We start from the raw sequence: 20,954 nt of genomic DNA on the forward strand, positions 1-20,954 counted from the left end.
TAATTTTACTTCCTTCACTCGTTTAATTTGCTTTTTCTAATAACTTGTAACGACAGGGACACGAACACAGAAACATCGAGGACAGTTAAAAATCATAAATGCTCTCCCGCCGGGAATCGAACGCGGGACACAATACACCAAAGACGCACGTGTTAGCCACTAGACCAGCGGGGAGGACACCGCTCACTCCCTGTGTCGTTAGGGATTACGACCACTGCATTACCAGCTATCACTTCTGTGGGTTGTATACTATGATCACATGTTTCTTCTTTGCTGGAAGAGTTAAACCTATATTCTATGTAATACATGGGGTATTTAGACCTACATGCTCTTCATATAATGTAATAAAAGGGTCATGCTGGGAATAAGAAAAAGAACATGCCTTGGATAAAACGGAAACTATTGGCATCAGAAATATTTATCTACGAGGCATGCGCAGTAGTATGTTTCAGAACAGTTACTGTTTAGTTCAGTAAACGAAGAAAGGGGTATAAAAAAGCAAAAATGTCGTGTCAACGAGATCGGCCAGAGTTGACAGAGGCGGAAGCAGATGTGTAGTAATACAACTTGGTTAAATTGATAATTGATTCTTTATCCTGTAGTAGATCTATCACAACTTTACGGGAGAGCAGAAAAAGACTTACTAACGCTATCATATATTAAGCTTTAATAACACGATCATATAGACACAAATGAATGTAACTGTGAGTACTACAACTTGGATTTAACGAAATCCGTTTAGATATTCAGTGGTTTGTAGGGTTGTATAAGACACAAAAAGATAAGACACAATATAATTCTTCATACCTCAGCTTCCAGTAGCTAGATACATGCAATTTCTGGTTAGATACTGAAACTGCTGAAGCAATTTAATACATGACGTATTGCAAGATACAAAATGCTTTGCATTACTTGTTTGTTTGTAGACAGCTACTAGCTTAGTGTTCTAAGAGGTTGTGTATAAACAAGGGATACCCAATTCCGGAATTATTACTTTCCGGACTCCCGAAAGTAAAACCGGACAAATTCCGGAATTCGGAAATTTCCGATTTTGGAACAATTCCGGAATTCGGAAAATCTGGAATTTAGAAATTTCTTATTTCGTTAAGAATTTTGTTTCGAAATCCGGAGTTTTTCTCAATTCCGGAATTTTCTAAATTCCGGATTCTTCCCGAGCTCCGCAATTCTTCTGAATTCCAGAGTTTAACTGAATTCCATAATTTTCCGAAATCCAGAAAGTGAAAGTTCCGCTTCCGAAAAATGAATTTATTTTGGTTAATATGAATCGTGGCGGAAATAAGTCTTTGACCAGGTAATGGTGACTGCTTTGAAAGAAGTGGAGAGTATGAGAATTCAATCTGTCATATTTGTAGTTTCGTGTGGAGAAAAAACAAACTTGTGAACCAACGGTTTAAGAACAACTCAAGTTATTAATGTAAACTTTGCCGACATCATAAAAGAAATATGAAAGACATTTTGAATCGAAGAAATATAACACAAGCTTGCAAGCGGAGACAAAGAAACCTAACATAACCAGACTAAAGACGAATCTTTTACCGCGTAGCGATAGCGGTTCAGTGGTCAGGGTGCTTGTGCGAATGCACGTTGCATTTTTTTTTTTTTTTTTTGCTTTAGGATTTTTGATGGCGATTGATCGGCGATGACATACGTTTTATTATATTCAGATATTTGAATACTCGGATGTTTCAATACTTGAACTATCAAATCTTCAGGAATAATAATAAACTAATAATTATTATTATTATCTCGTAGATGATTAAAAGCTAGGAGCTAATTATCGCTCAGGTCATACCATTACAAGCAGAAACGTGACATTTGGAAAGAATATTTCGGTTTGGTTTAATGTTGCTCACGAGAAGAAAAGTTTCTCATCTCGTTTCTAAAACAAAATAACATGAGAATTACCGTTTTACATTCGAGACGGGACAAGGCTAACTCAACATTTTCGTCTCGCTTTGAAGATGAGAATCGAGACGAGACGAAAAGTATCGTAAACATTTCCCGTCTTGTCTCGATTCTCGAAATAGTGTATGTCCATTCTTTAAGTAACAATTGCTCTGTAGACTGAATCTCGTAGGCTATTTCGTTACATTGTATTTCAGAGCTCATTGAATTATGCTCTGTGTAGGTATTTTTGTAGCAAAGCTTTTATATTTACTTCTGCATATCCTAAAAATTAGTTTATTATATGCCTTACTGTTGCGTGATATTCAGTTATATTTATTACATTTATTTTCCTTAAAACATACAGTAGAATACTTTCTACATGAAACTTCAATGGAAGGCTCTAGTTTAAAATGTTGGTAGTTGCAGAGGTGTGTCTTGAAGGTACGGAACCCTTTCCAGAAATCTCTACTTTTCAGTAAGTTTTGCCAAATTTTAGAGCAAGTTTAAAACTTTTAATGCCATTATTATTATTATTATTATTATTATTATTATTATTATTATTATTATTATTATTATTATTATATCAACACCGTGTATAAAAGATATGCGGTTTGTATCTGAATAGTGAAAGCTAATTGACTGTCGATCTCGGTCATCGAGAAGTCTTCAGGAGGCAAGGACATCGGTCACGTTCTGGGTTTGAGTTCCGAAGGGGCAAGTATTCGGGCTCGAGCCAAAAATTGTTAAAAGTTGTAGGCTTCAGCCAAACATGTTCAAAACAGCTTGGACCGGGTTTAGCTTCCCAACGGCTCGAGCGGCTCGGCTTACAGCTCATTCACTACCAACATTTTAAACTAGAGCCTTCCATTGAAGTTTCATGTAGAAAGTATTCTACATAACTGTAATAAATATAACTGAATATCACGCAACAGTAAGGCATATAATAAACTAATTTTTAGGATATGCAGAAGTAAATATAAAAGCTTTGCTACAAAAATACCTACACAGAGCATAATTCAATGAGCTCTGAAATACAATGTAACGAAATAGCCTGAGTGGACTGGAGCATGATTCAGTTTCTACATTCTAGCTTTCTTGTTCTTTTGGAGCTGTCAAACAGCGCCCTGTGGCGGAAGGCAGAAGCTCCAGGTATATGGAATATCGCTTGGCTGCTTCTCCCCGCCCCTTCTTGAACGCAGCAGGGGTGCCCTTGCAGGAGGAAGAGTATTTCGGGGGTGAGCCATGACCCTCTAAAGAGAGAGAAAGGCCGTGGGTGAGACACTGCGATGATGCGGAAAAAAACTTACTTGAGCTCGCTTTGGAAAGACGGCATTTTTTTTTTCCTGTTTTCGATTTGAACACAGAGGAGAATACGTATTTGTTTCGTTTTGCCAATTTCATGTTAGAAAATGAAAATAATAATTTTAAAATCCAATATCTCATTAATGGATTTCGCAATCAATTTATCTCGTTATCTCCAGGTATGTAAAAACACATTACATTACATTTGGAAAGAAATGTCGCATGTCAATTATATGCCTTACTGACCAATTTGTTGACAGCTCGTGGAAAACAAAAGTGATAAATCGTCAATTTCAAAGACTTCCGCGTCAGTATTTCATATTTGTTAAGTTCAGTACGTCACATCCAAACCAAAGAATAAACTACGTGCATTTCTCCTTTTTTGTCACTCATGTACAAAAGAGTAGCGAGAGCTCCTTCGTGGCTAAGAGGTTAGCATACGCGCATTTGGCGTGTGAGACTCGGGTTCGATTCCCGGTGGGAGCTCATGTGGTTCGGATTCCACGTTAATCAGTAGATCCACGTCTCATATAGCCTCGCTGCTAAACGGGACGTTAAGTTCAAAATCAACTCAAAAGAATGGCGATCCGTATTATTTCTACATATTTAAGATTGAATTCATTCTCGTCGCCAGAAAAATTTTGTTTTTCTCGTTCATGTTGGTGCAACTATTTTTCTTTCAACAAATCCTGCTTCTCGTTTGAGATTGAACAGCAATTGAAAGACATGATTATTTCTTTTCCGGAACCATATATAGTATGTTTGCACATTTATGAACCTCTTATAACAGAAAATAGTCATTAAATTCGTTTTCAATATGAGTTACCTTCATTTTTTTTAACATCTTTGCACTTCTAGAGGCGTTTTTACCTCCTACCCTTGTACGATTCTCTTCCCCAACAAACTTGACTTATACCTTGAACCATAATAAACAATGTGTGAAAGTTTAATTCGAATCGGTTCTCGTGTTCGGCAGTTATCGTAAGAACAAAAAACACAAATGCTATGCGAGTCGACTATTTCGCTATGCTCAGTGAAAAATAAATACTTAGTATTTTAATATTTTTTTCTTCACTTGTACTAACGAAATGTAACTAAAACCAGACTCTATGATTCTCGCAACGAGCTACTCTGTAAGATCAAACCAAGGACTTCCAAGCACAATCTGCGCGAGAAAATAAACAGCGTCTCAGCACTATGTTTGATCATTACCTCGACGTTATATCCACGGATTGAGTCCGGAAACTCTCGCCTCCTTTCGACGTGTGTGGTCGCAGGTTTAAACCCTGCTGGAAGTCCAACGCTTCGGATGAATACCCAAGTAGTGGTTAGGGTTCCACTTCAAACTGTAGGTCTCATCTCTGTATAGCCTCGGATCAGGAGACCTATAAGCGCAAACGGCCGGGATTCTGATGCTTGCAAATCGTCACGGAAAGCCTGTTCTACTAAGCTGTTGTGTCAGGAAAAAACATCAAGACCTAACCCAAAATTACACTATATCTAAGTATGTACACTCATGTCCAAAATTATTATCGCATGTCTATAAATTTGTTGTTGATTGTTGAAGGAATATAATTTGATAACGAATTCGCCCGGTATTTCTTATAATGTTAGTATGTATATAATCGGCAAAGACATGTATGTGGCAAATTTCATGTCAGAAAAGCAGTAAATAAGAACAATAAAACGAAAATAAAACTTTCTTCTCCATTTAGCAATATTTTGTCTTACTCATTCTAATTTTCGTATTTATAATTCTTTTACTATGAAACTTACCACAAAAATACATTTCCCGATTATACACATAGTATCAATATTAAAAGTACTCTGCAAAATCATTATCAAATTATATTCTTACAAGAAAACAGTTATAGATAGGCGACAATCATTTTGGACATGAGTGTACCTAGCTTGAGGGTCCTGAATCTGAATTTTCCATTTTGGATATCTTGATTGACAAAGTGACAACTATGTCACTCCGGAGGTCTGGAAAGTGCAACAGAGTGCCAAATCATTTTGAAGATATGATTTCAGCCTGAAAAACAATATATATATATATATATATATATATATATATATATATATATATATATATATATATATATATATATATATATATATATATATATATCATTACATATTTCCTTTTATGCCATTACAGATAAAACATTAAAAAAATAAATAAAACTACACGGATTACTGAAGGTAGTTTGTGTATTTGTTCTTCTCAGTAACAAAATTTGAAGCTTGAAAAATAGCAACCAATCTACAACATCGCTCGCTCTCTTTTTGTCTGACATGGACCTAAGAATGAGCTTAAAAGATGTTACATTTTATTTACAATCGTTTTCAAAATCTTTATTCTTGTGCTCCTTTTTACAAATTTTCACGTGACAATAAACTTATATATGAATTTGATTTACAGACTTGGTCCTCCATTATTACAAAGATTTAGATTTCATTAAATAGTTTTATTTTTTTTCTCGTGCAAGTTTCAATTTAATGTGAGTATACAGTTGTTATCATATTATTTACAACATGATATGAGTAATAAAAGCAAGATTACGGTGGTCAACTATTATATCTACCTTCATAACTTGAAATATTTCAACCACAAAACATTATGTTTTCTTCCGTAGAAACCCTATGTAGATAGTGAATTGAGAAAATACATTTAAAACATTTCTGTCTTGAACGGATCTCGAACCACGTACCTTCTGATTACCGGTAATCAGGAGGTGGGTGGGTCGAATCCCGCCCAATTTTGCTATGCATTTTCTCAATTCACAAAAGATTAGTTGGGAGGATCTACTTCTTTTTCTTTCTTTCCTTTTTCTTTCAGAAGAAAGTTATCTTCGTTTTCATTCACCTCTAAAGTAACACAATAAAATATTCACATCTACAGCTAAAAATCTTTATAATACTGAAATCATCACATAAACCCTACTGAATGAAATAAGCAGCATCGTTAAAAGAAGCAGCAAAGCCAAAAATTCCCTATTATTTGTACACATCACAATATTAACAGATCAAATAATTGGTAGTCATACCGCATCTATGAAATGATCACTTTGATTAAAAATTCATGTTATACATAAATATCCAAAGGCTTTTTTGTATAACCTATCCCAATATTGAATTTGGTATCTACTCTTATTTCGGATTTAATTTGTTAGTAATTCTGAAGTATGCACACGTTAGCAAAACATGTGATATATAATGTTTAATGCAAAAAGGCAAACAAAATAGACTAAATAATGCACCAAACGAACTTGTAAAGCAAGCAGCTTTTACTGTGTCAAATAACACCACGTTATCTAAGAAAGCTCGTACCACCCAGTAGAAAATCAATACATAAATTACGTAAAAGCTCATTTCTGTTCCAAATAAATGCAGTTACAAAAAGGAAATAACTAATACATGGCTACATTGTACAGTGGTGTTCAAAAAATGTCTCATTTCTTATGCATAGTCCATAAGACAAGCGACATAGTTTTGAACACCATGGTACATGCTGAGTGATAACACATGGTTTCAAAAAATACAGTACATATTTGTTTTTAAAAATGCAGTTTCTGAGAAACTGCAACAATAGAGAAAATATTGTATAGTGCAATATATACATAAAACATACTTTATACAGGATTTTTTTTTCAAATGTACAATTAAGGATTGCCGGTAAAAACCTAAAACCTGAAGAAAAAACGCACGTAATTAGACTAGCGATTCTGTAAAAAAAAGCACTACAGGTCGTGATGTATAAGCCTCTGAAAATACGGCGATCATTTTTAAAAATCGCCGCCATTTTGAAACTACATCGGATCGCCGCAGAAATTGCACAGTAAATTTAGAGTGCCTTGTTCTTCTGCCATCAAAATTTCATGTTAGAACACTAAATACTTTGTCCTGTATAGGCAAAAACCACATAATTCTAAAATGCTTTTTCTCATTTCCGCACACTTGTGTAGTTCCTAGTTTTGGAGATTTTGCTGGCAACTCCTGAATTGTCATTGTAAAATGCTAAATAACATAAGCTTAGCATTTGTATAGAGCAGGTTATACTTTACATCCTGCGGTAAATATTTATCCGTGTGTCAACACCTTACTTATAAAAGAAGGGGACTTTTTTTTTAATGATTTCTTGCAAGAAATTTACAAATGGAAGTTACTGTGCAACATAAAGTGCGGAATTTTAAGATGTAAAGTATAAGGTGCTCTATATCTCACATTAAAAAAATAAAATGTAAGAATTCCCTGGGAATTGAGAAAGTAGACAAAATCCTCACAAAGAGATAAAATTCTCATCCTAATAAAATGCCATATAAGCAGTGGTGCCCACCCCCCTTACGTCCATGACGCACCCCCCCAATTGTCTATCCGTAGGTGTTCTTCCATGAAAAAAATCTTCTTTTCGATTAATTTTACCCCCCCATCAAACATATTTATATAGATTTTTAACCCCCCCAAATATTTCAATGACGCAGTTTGCGTCATAGCTCCCCCTTATGGGCACCCCTGATATAAGAATGTGAATAGCTACTACCTGTGCTACATAAATTTACAATTCACAAATCACAGATTTTCCACCGTCTTGAAATCAGTCTTGAGACGTTGATGGCTCTGTTTCTGATGGTCTCTTACGGGCCAACTGCTTTCTTTCCTGGGCTTCTAATATGTAAGAAGGGTCCCTAATTGGCATGGATCTACTATGGCGAGGATCTACTAATTCTGGAAGAATGCAGTTCATATAAAAGCGCTCAAGCTTAGGAAGCATGTTTTCTTTCCAGAATGTGTCGTCTCGCTCAATAGTCTCAGTTTTCAACCCGAGAGGGGTCCACATTACGTAGATGCAATAATCTCTTTGGGTAATATGCAATTGACCCTGAATTTGATAATAATGATTATGACTTTTTTTAATGCCACAAATTTGGCCATCTTTCGATACATTCCACATTGTACATTTTTTTGCACGAATAGCTTCATCGGGTGTCAAAGAAGCTGCTGTTGAAGGGCACTTGACTTCGACGATACCATTTTCTCCAATAAGGCCATCAGGGGTTGCACCAAGGAAAGGTACTTCAGCATCGATGAAGAGTCCACATTCAGCAATACTAACGTCCAACCTTCTTTCTAAATCCTTTTTCGCTCTTTCTTCATTTATTCTTCCATACGCCATAGCGTCACAGTCAAAATTAGAGTAGAGAATTTCTTTAACTAAAGACTTGCAACTCGTTGTGGGTAACATCTTACATACCCGACCGAAGTACGAAGCTGTAAGAAGTTTCCTACGTTGCTCTAGCCATTCGCCACTTTGATATTGAGCTACTGTCATCCTCTCTATTCTTTTACGTTCATCATCTGACTTCCTAAGATTATCTAAGAATTCCCTGCATTCTCTCTCGAAATCTGCAGAAGGCAAATCAGGTTTTTGAGCTTGCGCTCCATAATGTTCATCATGATCCGGTTTCTTTTCATGAAATAGAGACTTCCGACACTTTTTTTCCACTGAGTTAATTCTGGCTTCTATCTTCCTCTTTCTAGTGGTCTCGCACTTCTTTGAGGTTTCACTGGGGCTACTGTTATACATTTTCTTGTGAAGCTTGTAGAAGGCAAATCCAGTATTATGACGTACTACTGCACCAGCACATCTAGCAGCATACGAGCGACCAGCAGAGTAATTAATTCGTTTCCCTCCAAGGAACTTTGCCACTGCAGAGTAGTAGTGCTCCACTGGGTTACTGTCGACATCTTGAATAAGGCTTCTGCTGTGTAAACGCAGTTGCCTTACTACATTATTAATTTTTTCAAGTAGCCCACATTCTTTCAACTCAGGAACAATGCACTTTTCATTTGGGCATTGTTTTCTTGTGCAGAAGTAATCTGCACACTTTTCATGGCTGCCAAAAATATGCAATGGCGAATTGATAATATCTTTCCTCAGATTTTCTATCCTTTCATCTATGGGCGTGCTCTCTTGTTTTCGATGCTGTATCGCTTTAGTGATGGCGGTTTTTAACCGCAGTACATTGTCGCCCAATTTCTTCCTCAGAACTGTGGTATTTCTCTGTTTATCACTGGTTACTGCTATTTCTCTAAGTTTGTTGCAAAAATTGCGTAAGAGGTGATTTCGACATTCTACTTTCTCTACCGTTATATTTCGATATGGTCTTGCTTCTAAATTTTTTTTGTAGACGCTACTGTCTCCATCTGCTATTAATTTATGATATCTAATGCCATAATCAACCTCGCTTCTGCAGAAACCTTCAACGATAGCTGCTGGTTCCATAGCACTCGAGCTACTGCTCTCACTCCAGTTCTTGAAGCATAGGTGGTCTTTCGGTTGTTCATCTTTGGAAAAGGCCCGACTACAGGAATAGCAATACTTATTTTTTACTCCAATATAAAGAACCTTTCCTGTCTCGTATCCCACGATTGCTCCCTGAAAAATAAGAAAAAAAAAAGAAAGTCGAAAAATAAGAAAAAAAGAAAAGACAATCAAAGGATTCAAATTCTTATAGCACATTAATTGAAACATACATTTCAAAAACCCCTTAACTGCAAGGTTATTCCCTATAGAGATCATAATGATTGATGTTCTGCCGGAAGGCAGGTCTTTGACCCGAATGTCCCTGGGCAAGAAGAACCCATGTTAGGGATGGTACTAAGACAAACTTTTATATACCGAGACAAGACCGAGACCGAAATATTTTTTATATAACCGAGACGAGACCGAGATAGACTTCTATAAATCGAGACGAGACTTAGGTCAGTCTCGAAAGTCTCGGTCTCGTCTCGAATATTGATACCTATTAAAATTGCCTTTACTTAAAATTTGTTTCGTTGCTGTGTTAAATAATATTGGAACGGTTGACTGAAGTACAGCGGCGTATTTAGGGGATGACTATCGGGTTCAAGTCTCCCACGAAATATATTTGTGATCATTTTCCCACATTGCACGTACAACACAAATGTTTCTTACCCGTTCCTGAAGCCTCTCCCGATTTATTTTATTTTATTTTAAGATTTCTTGTTTTGCTACAGCCGCTCGTATGACTAAAGAACAAAGACATTTCTGTTTTACGTAGATAATAAAAAAAAAAAAACAGTTAATGTTGAACGGAAGACAAAGAAAAGAAAAATGCTGAATTAGTAGCAGACATAATTTTGATTTTTAAAATTTATTTTATTTTTTTATTTAGCATAATCTTTGTAATTATATTCAAAATTATAGCAGTTTCATTTTGCTCCACTACAAACACGAAAGTATCTGACAATTTGGAACTATTTATATTGTTAGGCGCAAGAAAAAAAGTATATATACAGTATCGCACCGTAGGTAGTTGGGGCTCCGGGACTGATTAACAACATGAGGCCCCCTTTCATATTTTTATATTATAAACAAATGACAAGAATCAAACATATACCAAAATAAAATGTCTTTTTCCGGTATCAGTATTTAAATTAAAATGCAATAATTTATTAAAATTTTAACGTCGCTACATGAAAAGATACATGGCATTAGGGACGCGCAGAAGAGAGTCCAAACTTCCCCTCCTTTGAAATCCCGACTATTATGTAAATTTACCTAATTTTAGGGGCGATTTTACAAATTTTAATACAATTTGTCATCAAATTGAATTTGGACTACCCGAAAAGCTTTGGACCCCCTCCTTCGAAATAAATTTCTGCTTACGTTCTACATGACATCATTGAAATTCTATGGTTAATCAAAGCAATAATAATAATAATAATAATAATAATAATAATAATAATAATAATAATAATAATAATAATAATAATAATAATAATAATAATAATAATAATAATTTTTAAAACTTTTTAATACTTCACATAAACTACTGCGAAGAGAAGTATGAAGAGTAAAACAAGACATTTCCGAAAGAAAACAAATTGGTGTTTTATCCTACTTAGTGGAGTAACAATAACTCTGTGGGCCCCCAAAAGCTGATTTCGTCGCCACCGAGGGGCGACATTTCTCCTGGCGTACAAACATATAGGTCTGCAGCATCCATGACAAATTATTCAAATTACAGCACTAAATTCTTTAATTTCTTAGGTACTATCCTTTATTGAGTTCTCCGTGTAGAAATTTTGTAAAATTGACTGGTATTTTCGAGGCCCTTATGGGTAAGGGCCCTGGGGCACTGGCCCAGTTGCTCGTGCGTAGTTACGGCATTGGATATATGCTTATGTAATGCATTACGACCTCATGAACTTGTGTATAAGAAATAGAATGTATTTAAAGTGAGACGCGAACTATGCGAAACATCGGACTTTGAATATAACTTGTTTGGCGATCCAACCTGAGACCACACATAGCAAAAGTGAGTGCCGTTGCTCCCATCGCAAGGTTAGGGAAGTTCGTGTTATAAAGTGTCAATTAATCACGGAGATGTGAAATGGTAATAAAGCATTTGATCAATTTGAAACCAAATATATTGTAGAAATAATTTACCCTTTTTGTTAAGATAATGAACGTTATATTATGCTTTAGAAATGACAGTCAAAGCAGAATGTGTTGAATAATAAATGAGAAATTGTAAAATTTCAATTTCAGTACGATTAAATACATTCATGCTGCTATGTGTTACGTTATCCGTTAGGATGTATTGAACAATTCTGATTTAAAGGAAGAAAATAAACTACTGTTTAGCACCGGAGTTAATTTAATAGAGTTTAATTGTATAGGCAGTACTGAGGCTATATTAGACAAAGTCCATTGCTGAAAGTGAAACATAGGTTACTATTATAGTTTTGTCCCAGGTATGATATATCCACTAACGATTGGATCTGGAACACACGCATGGAAGCATTTGCGCTAGGAAATTACCTATGGAGAGGTACACCATACCATAATTCTAAGTCAAGAATGAAAGCAAAAAATAAGAATCGCAAACGACAAACCTCACGATACTAATAACACTTTTTAAAATTTTAATTTCGCAATATTTATTTCGAGACTTTCGAGACAAGACCGAGACTTGGCCCTCGAGACAGAGATCGATACAAGCATCTGTTGACCGAGACAAGATCGAGACCGAGACGGCGATTTTTGACTCCAGACGAGATCGAAACTACTATTTATCAATCGAAACGAGAAAGAAACTGTACAAAGTCTCGTCTCAATACCATCCCTACCCATGGTGATTTGCCCTTGCCTTCCATGGGATGATGATGACGTATAAGGATGAGACTTGCAGTTTAACGTGGGATCCGAACAACTTGCCCCCCACCGGGAATCGAACCCGGAACCCCTTGAGTACAAGGTGACAAGTTTAACCAACCACTCATCCACCGGGGGCACTTTATCCCAATACTGACAGTGAGTAATAAATTGTTATTTCTCTTATCTTACAACAGTTTATTGCTGTAACTAAGCATAAGCGCTGGGCTTGTGTCAACTCAAAGATCAGCTTATTTACATCTAGTAGACAGCGGTGTTGGCGTTATTACCTCTCTCCTCCCTCCAATCACCTCACTCTACTGCCCCTAACCTGTATACTGATACAGACTATGATAAAAATTGAAACTTTCCGGTAGCTGAAAAGTTACGAGTGCTGAGCAGTTGCTTTTGGAAAATCAAGTAAAATTTATTGACAAAAAATAAAAATGCCACTTATAAGATCCTTCAATTCTCATTTGTGTTTACGGTGCCTTCCCCCAACAGACAAAAGGTCTGCCCTCCCAGCAGACAATTTCTGACTCCGCCCATGTATACATTACATTATCGCATGCATTTCCAATGAATTATTTAAAGGCCTTTATAAAATACAAAGAAAATTACAGACGCTAATAATGACAGTTCTCAAATTTCTACTTTAGAACTTTGGTGAACTAAAAAAAAAAAAAAAAACAATCTACAACAAAAACAGCAAAACGCATTCAACACCTTCAAAGTAGAAAATGTGGAAATTTGAACATCATCATCCATTTATATACAGACATGTGCTTCAAATCAGTAAATAATAATAATAAATGTTGCCACGAGACGAGACGAGATTTTTCTCGTCACGTCCAGTGAAAACACTGTCTCGTCTCGAAACTAGATTGTGTGTTTCGTCTCGGGGCAACACTAGTAATAATAATTCCATGTTCGAAACAGTTTTTACTTGCAAATAGAGCACATTTTATACTAGAATTTAGTTGGATATTAAAATTCTTAAATTTTGCATCTTATTTTAGTTCGATAGTAAGCTGTTTCCCTTTCAGAGACTTCTAAACAGTTTTTCGACATGGTTTTGTGTACACGAACATTCCAGTGCAGCTTATGTACATTATATTCGGAATGCATTTTTCCATATGTTACTTTCCTAGGAAATCTCCTTTCATTCTATTATGGGGGGCGCGGTGGCTCAGTGGTAGAGCGTTCACCTCTGGTGCTTGGGGTCCCGGGTTCGATCCCAGCCCCCGCCAAGTGAACTTTGTGGTGGACAAACACCGTGCTCGTGGGTTTTCTCGGGGTACTCCCGTTTCCTCCCACTTTCTTCATTCCACCATTTCACTCATCTCTCATTATCACCGTCTCCTTTAGCCTAACCGGCATAACCGTGGGACGTAAAACTTACAGATTTCATTTCATTTTTTTTCATTCTATTATTCTTTGAATCGTATTATGATCAATTCAGTTCAATAGACTACATGCTCTGGAAGAAATGCTTTGTGGACAGAAAGTACGTGATTGTAGAAGATTCCAACTACTATATAACATAAAAACAAGTGGAACGTATGCTGCTATGAAACGTACGGAAGAAGATCGAGTGGCGTGGAGATTGTTATGAAAATCCTGCACATTGGGCACAAAAGCATGAATGAGAGATTGAATGAAACTACAAAAATAAACATTACTTACCACTCCTGATAAAGAGCTATAGTTGTTCCTGTACGATCTTTTCCCCCAGCTTCCATCTGCAATTACTGATACTAGTGGCGTACCGTCTCTATCAATAGAACCCCGTTCTACTGCGATACGTGCTTCCTCCTCAGCGGCAATTTTCATCTCATCTTGAGCAGTTTTTTCCCAGCCGTCGCAAACGATATCATGGAACTTTTTGAATGTTTTGAACGATAATGGTGGAATATCCAATGCAGACAAAAGCTCTTCTAACTGGGTATGACCACCTCCGGTAGATATTGTCCCAGCTGCTGCTGCAGTGTTGATGTCCATTGAGTCAGCTCTTTCTCCTGTCCAGATCGATTTTTCCAAATTGCACATGTTACATTTGAATGTTAGTTTGCTCTTTAGACCAAAGTGGGTTTCTCGTACAAATATCATGTTTCGGAATGTGCAGCCAAAGGGGCCATGATCGTCTAACTTCTTTATACTGTCCAGAAAAAACTTGATGTCTACTATTCGTCTGCCTTCCAGAGGGATGTTGGAGGTATCGGTAGGCGTCGGTGGTGCTGCAGCTTTTTTCAATTCTCTGTAATAATAATAATAATAATAATAATAATAATAATAATAATAATAATAATAATAATAATAATAATAATAATAATAATAAAATACATGTCTTCGTGGGGCTGGGGTGGCTTCAGATGGAATGTTTTAAATCCAGTACGAAACGGCAAGAGTTGGAATTCCTTAGGGTCCGGGTTTCAGATCGCGTATAAGATCAGTAGCAAAACGGATATAGGACAATTTGCCACCAGTTTTCGCAAAGGATGACAGCTTGATAGGGATTGTTTCCAATCAAAATTCTCGCGAGACCAATTTCTGATTTTTAATTTAGAAGGAAAATTTTAAAGAGTACCGGCTGCGAGAAAGAAAATCGGACAAGAATTCAGTGCTGTCGGTTTCCGGGCTAAAAACCGAACAAACGTTACTAGGTCCTGTGCCCCAAAAGGCGGATGAAAGTCTTCGCAATGAAGGCGTATCGAATTGTACAGTCCGCAGCAAAAAATCGGCAACATGGGCATGTAAGTTTATTGTGAAACGACGAAGTCTTTTGCACCAAAATAAGTGTGCAGGGGAGGACGCCGAGGTTTCTCCTGGCGTGATTCGTGCCACTTAGACGTTATGTTGATTCCTTGCGTTGTTAAGCGTAATTTCACAATAAACTTACATAATGTTGCAGTTTTTTTTTTTTTTTTTTTTTGCTGCGGACTGTACAAAAGGCGCTCAGGTTCTAAATTGCTGAAGATTTTAACTTCCAGCACTAAACTTCCAATGAACAATACAAAAACTTCATCAGGGTGTATCCAACGGATTTGGAAAATTTATGGAAGAAAATTGGGCTAAAATGTTCAAAAAACTGCATTTTCATCGCACAATAAATTCATGATTAACATGTTCAACGTCCGAAATACTTGATTGCTGATCACCTTCTTGTCTTCCTGCGTTCAAGATTGGAATTTTCTGAGAATCCCTATCGCTGAAGTTCAGAAAGTCTGAGGCGATGCAGCTGACCAACATTTCAATGCTATCAAAAATACAATAGACCTTAGAGTGGAGATGCAATATCTCTTGTGATATTCTTTCAAATACAGACAGGAAATTCCAGAAATTCCAACTTGACGACAAGGGCGCCGATCCTAGGGGAGCCGTGCCCCCCAAAGCTCATGTGGGCCCCCATGTATGTTTATGAATATATATTTTTATATGTATTTTTTATTGTTATATGAATTTCTTTTTCTGAATGCCCCCCCCCCAAGTTACAGAGAAATCGGCGCCCTTGGGGGTTGAGGAAAAACATACGAAAGGACTATTAGAAGACACACATTTTCCTCTACTTCTTCTTCTTTTTTAAATTGTAAGTACTCATGATTGGTTTACCTGCCATGTCAGATTCAAATCCTGTTCTAACTGCATTGCACAGATGTCGAAAAAATATATTTTACGTATCTCAAAAGTTATAATAAAATAAAAGTTCAAACAAACTAAAACTAAACTAGTGAAAGAAGAACTGAAAAGCACGAAACAAGATCAGAAAGTATTCACATTTTTGCCGCTGTGAACTACAAATATCTACCTACATTTATAATTGATATATTATGTATAAGGCAAAGCGACATAGGACAATGGCAAAACTGAACATTTTCTGATCTTGTTTCGTGTGTTTCAGTTTTCTTTCAGTAGTCTGATTTTAGTTCGTTGTGCTTTCTTCATTGTCTGGTCACTACAAAATAAGTGGAAATAAATATGTGATTTATGAACCAAAGTAAATGTAACTCACTCTCTATTATATATATTATTATTATTATTTCGTTGCTGTTGTTTCAAAGTCCGATCCGCAGTCTAGATTTTCAAAGAATGTTTTTGGGAAGAGTAATTACGCCTTCCTCAAGATAATTTCAAATGCAATAACACGATTAGAAGTGAGAAGTACACGTTATTATTATTGATAGCATTTTGTCATTAATATGAATCTATTAAGTTCAAATGTTTCTTAAACTGCCACGACTTTGATTCTTAGCGAGGAACAGCTTTAGCTTAGATTATTAAATACGAACTGATATGACTGTTAAATTCAAACTATGTTTTTCTTTATTTCTGTCCTTCAATTTCAATGAATTCAAAAGTTTTATTTACTTCCGTTTTGATTCGGGAATTAGCGGGTTAAAGTTACTGGTGCGACCAAAATTACCACTCCACGGACCAAATCACCCCGGTGAGAAAACATTGCAGGAAGTCAAAAAATATTACAATTTTTTGATGTCTTAATTTTTGAACTGATAAATAAGTCTATCTCAACCAGAAATGAATTACTTAAAACAATTTATATTTTTGAGAATCGATTTTATAACCAAGGCTCCGATTTTGATGACCTAAAATTATGAAAAATAACCTATAAAATTACAATAAAACATTAGAAAACGTTTAGAAATGTATTACAGAAAATATGTATTCATGCTTTCTGTGGATGAATGTCTTTCTGAATGTGATTAAATAGGCTTTAATACTCGAGTTAATTGCTCCACTTGCTGGAAAGCATTTTGCATCTGTAATTATATGTAATAAATGTAGTGTTTGATTTTTAAAAAAAAAGAAAGAAAAAAAAAGCAAATGCTAGAGAATTAAGCGCTAGAATAATTTTCTTTAGAGCGAATTATGTCCTATGCATATTTTCTTTACGAGGGATTTTGTTCTATCTGAACGAAAAATCTTAAAGGGGGGGGGGAATATGCCCAAAACTCTTGTGGAATATTTAGGCATACTTCACATCAATGTTGTGTTTACTTTCTCCAAAAGGATAATAATAATAATAATAAAAATAGTCTTACCTTTTCCGTTCCTGATATTTTTTCAATCCAGTCGGTAGTCTTCTTTTCTTCCTTTTTGTTGACAGTCTCAAATTATTCGACAATTTGCCTTTCTTATGTCTGCCTTGTCTATCTCTTTTCGATGCCATTCTATCCCGAAATAAAACAAAATCAGCTCTCTTCACTAAACTCTCCAACCACAACCTTTACACCGATCAAATTCGGAAACAGACTGAACGATATGAATGACAAAACTTGTTCTTTGCTGATAGCGGGGGTGGGGCTGAAGAAGCAAGGGGTAGATGACACTCTGAGGTTATAGTTGGTTCGCTATCCTCTTATACAGTTTCAGAAGCTCAAAGGAAATGTCCCTTTCCCACAAAAAAAAAAAAAAAAAAAAAAAAAAAAAAAAAAAAAAAAAAAAACAGTACTCAAATAACGCCAGCGGACAACCCTCCCGCTGGCAAAACCGACCCACCCATCAATGCTGGTACGACGTTGCCTTATGTCTTTCCAAACTGTCAAGAAATGGTCAGTGAATATTCTTCCTCTCTCTCTCTCTCTCTCTTTTCTTTTTGTGTCAATTTAAAAAAATATTTTTCGCAACACGCTTTTATTTTCCCGTAACTCAGATAAAGTAAACATTTTGCAGCGAAACTAGAGCAATGTAACACAGCAAGCATAAACAGCAATAGAATAATAAGCGAAGCGCTATATAAATAGCACCTATTGACTATAGCAAAACCAAAGAAATGTACTGTAATAGACGCACTCTCCAATTTTGATAAACATTGAAGTAACACAGATCGAATACTATTATCAATATAATATAAATATGTCTTGAGAGTGCTGTTCATGCTAAGAGACGAGAAATAAGGTTTCCTTGTCTCACCTCGTAAATTTTGTAAGTCACATCTTGTCTGGCTTTCGAAGATTTTGTTTCTCTAGTTTCGAATATCGAAAAATATGTCCTCGTCTCGTTTCATTTTGTAAATTCACATACAAAATTTACGAACCGATTTTTTAGACTTCCAAACTATGCTATGCATAAGTGTCGGAAGTCTTACAGAACGAGTTTGTCTGTCTGTTGTAGGGTATCACCGCCAAAACAATAGAAGATATCGAGATGCGGATTTTGCAATCGATTCAGCATCCCACAAACAGGTTTTGTCTTCTCTATTAACCCTCTATTCAAACGAGAAGTAATTAAAATTAATCATTTCGGAATGGTAATAGATAGCGAAAAACATTTTTCTGCAATCGATTAATGGTCTATTATTACTACCTTCAACACTCTATCGAAACCGGAAGTGGTTCAATTTACAGTACTTCTGGTTTTAATACTGATTTTCCGAGCAAGAACTGTAAAAGATATTGAGAAGCACCATTTTTGCAATTGGTTCAGCGTCCCAAGAATAGCTTCTATACCCTCCCTTAACCCTCTATTCAAGCTGAAATGGTTCAAATTAACATTTATTTTTTTGGTTTTAACATTTATCGCCACTGAACAAAACCAGTAAGAAACAGCGATATATATATATATATATATATATATATATATATATATATATATATATATATATATATTTGGTCTAGGAATTAATTCGTGCGATTGGTACGCACACATTGAAGCTGTAGTACAAACACAAAATACATAAATACCTTAAGAAAAATATTGTCCATCGCTAGCCACAACTTTCGCCCATCTGTCAGGCAATGTACGGATTCCGTGGCGAAAGAAGTCCTCATCCTTGGAAGCGATCCAGTCAGAGACCCATGTTTCGATATCTTCTGAAGAAGTAAACCGCTGTCCAATCAAATCGTTGTTCATGCAATCGAACAAGTAGTAGTCCGAAGGAGCAACGTGTGGTGAATACGGCGGGTGGGGTAAAACTTCCCATCCGACATTTTCTAAATAGGGTTTGACCGGTTTTGCGACATGTGGGCGAGCGTTATCATGTTGAACAATAAGTTTATCATGTCTGTTCTCCCATTCTGGTCGTGTTCTGGCCAGAGCTTGCTTCAAACGCATTAATTGTCATCGATAACGTTCTCCATTCATAGTTTCACCCGGTTGCAGCAGCTCATAGTGCACCACATCTTTCATATCCCACCATATGCACAGCATAACCTTTGCACAGTGAATATCTCGTTTTGGTTGTGATGGACCTGGTTCACCTGGTTTCACCCAGGCCTTTTTTCGTTTAGGGTTCTCGTAATAGATCCACTTCTCATCACCCGTAATAATTCGATGCAGAAACCCCTTTCAGCTCTGTCGTTGAAGCAGCAATTCGCAAATGGTTTTTCGTCTTTCAACGTCTCTGTCTTTCAATTCACGTGGAACCCAATATGACATCTTTTGAATCATTCCCATTGCTTTCAAGCGTTTGGAGACTGTTGTTTGATCAACGCCTAATGCTGCTGCAAGTTGTTCCTGCGTTTGACACGAATCCTGCTCGAGCAATGCTGTCAATTCTTCGTCTTGAAATTTTTTGGCTGTCCAGCTCGCTCTTGGTCTGCCAAGCCGAAATCACCACTTGTAAACCGTGCAAACCACTTCTGACACGTTCGCTCAGCTAGAGCATGGTCACCATACACTTCCACCAAAATACGATGACTTTCAGTCGCACTTTTCTGCATGTTAAAGTAATGCAGCAGGACACCCCGCAAAAACACTTTATCAGGCACAAATTGCGCCATGTTCACTTAACTACAAACTGGTGTTGTTGACGCTTTAATCCTCTGCCCTATACTACGAACGATACGCGATGACAGGGGTTTGCAACACATGTGTGGATACACGGAACTGTGGGACGCTCCGTTCGTTGCGCCATCTCTTGTCCACCCGCACGAATTAATTCCTAGACCAAATATATATATATATATATATATATATATATATATATATATATATATATATATATATATATATATATATATATATATATATATATATATATATATATATAATATGAACTCAGAACAGGTTCTTTCTTTGATACTATTCCTCTATTACAACCAGTTGTAGATGTAACCGACTACTTCGAAGTTTGAGTATTGTATTCAGATGTTTGGGAGTCTTCTGTAGTTTTAAAATTCACTTGTATTAATTTCACCTAGAAGTTATCACAATCCTTCAGCGTAACGAGAGGTTCATGAAGGGAGTGATATAACATTCAAACCATATTTAACATTGGAGTATATGGTTCAATGAGTTGCGTATCTTTAAAAAAATGATAAATATTTTTATTTTGTGTGAGTACAATCATTTGATCAATTTATGATTTTTATACTATGATTCATGTATCAATAAACAAAATTTGAGAACTAAGACTGGGATAAACTAGAGTTGCCTGCCAGACTCGTGAAATTTATCTCTCGTCTCGATTCTAATCTCGAAAATGAGACGAGAATTGTCATTTTTTCTAATCTCATCTCGAATTTACAAAATACTTACCATCTCGGAGGCAACACTAATCTAATACTATATATACTAACAATAAATTACGCTTAATTTGCTCAAG

At 36.2% G+C, this 20,954-nt stretch overlaps 2 protein-coding genes across 2 annotated transcripts in view; both read right to left on the reverse strand.

Moving 5' to 3' along the window:
* Nucleotides 1-20,954, reverse strand: part of LOC145663668 (uncharacterized) — a 1,076,255-nt gene that overhangs the window by 70,593 nt on the left and 984,708 nt on the right. The window lies entirely within an intron of this gene.
* On the reverse strand, nucleotides 7,713-14,275 carry LOC145663666 (uncharacterized). The gene is made up of 2 exons (XM_081729763.1): nucleotides 14,081-14,275; nucleotides 7,713-9,649 (listed from the first exon to the last, which is right to left on the reverse strand). Exons 1-2 carry the CDS (start codon nucleotides 14,225-14,227, stop codon nucleotides 7,808-7,810), a joined length of 1,989 nt encoding a protein of 662 aa, XP_081585889.1. The 5' UTR covers nucleotides 14,228-14,275; the 3' UTR covers nucleotides 7,713-7,807.

This window comes from Thermobia domestica, chromosome 11 (genome assembly GCF_964235325.1).
Source record: "Thermobia domestica chromosome 11, izTheDome1.hap1.1, whole genome shotgun sequence".
Lineage (NCBI taxonomy): Eukaryota > Metazoa > Arthropoda > Insecta > Zygentoma > Lepismatidae > Thermobia > Thermobia domestica.

Excerpts from the sequence above, each read along its gene's own strand:
- LOC145663666 (XM_081729763.1), bottom strand. The coding sequence starts at position 14,227 with ATGAAAATTGCCGCTGAGGAGGAAGCACGTATCGCAGTAGAACGGGGT. Across the intron at positions 9,650-14,080 it reads ATAGCTCTTTATCAGGAGTG|GGAGCAATCGTGGGATACGA; the intron begins GTAAGTAATGTT and ends CTTATTTTTCAG.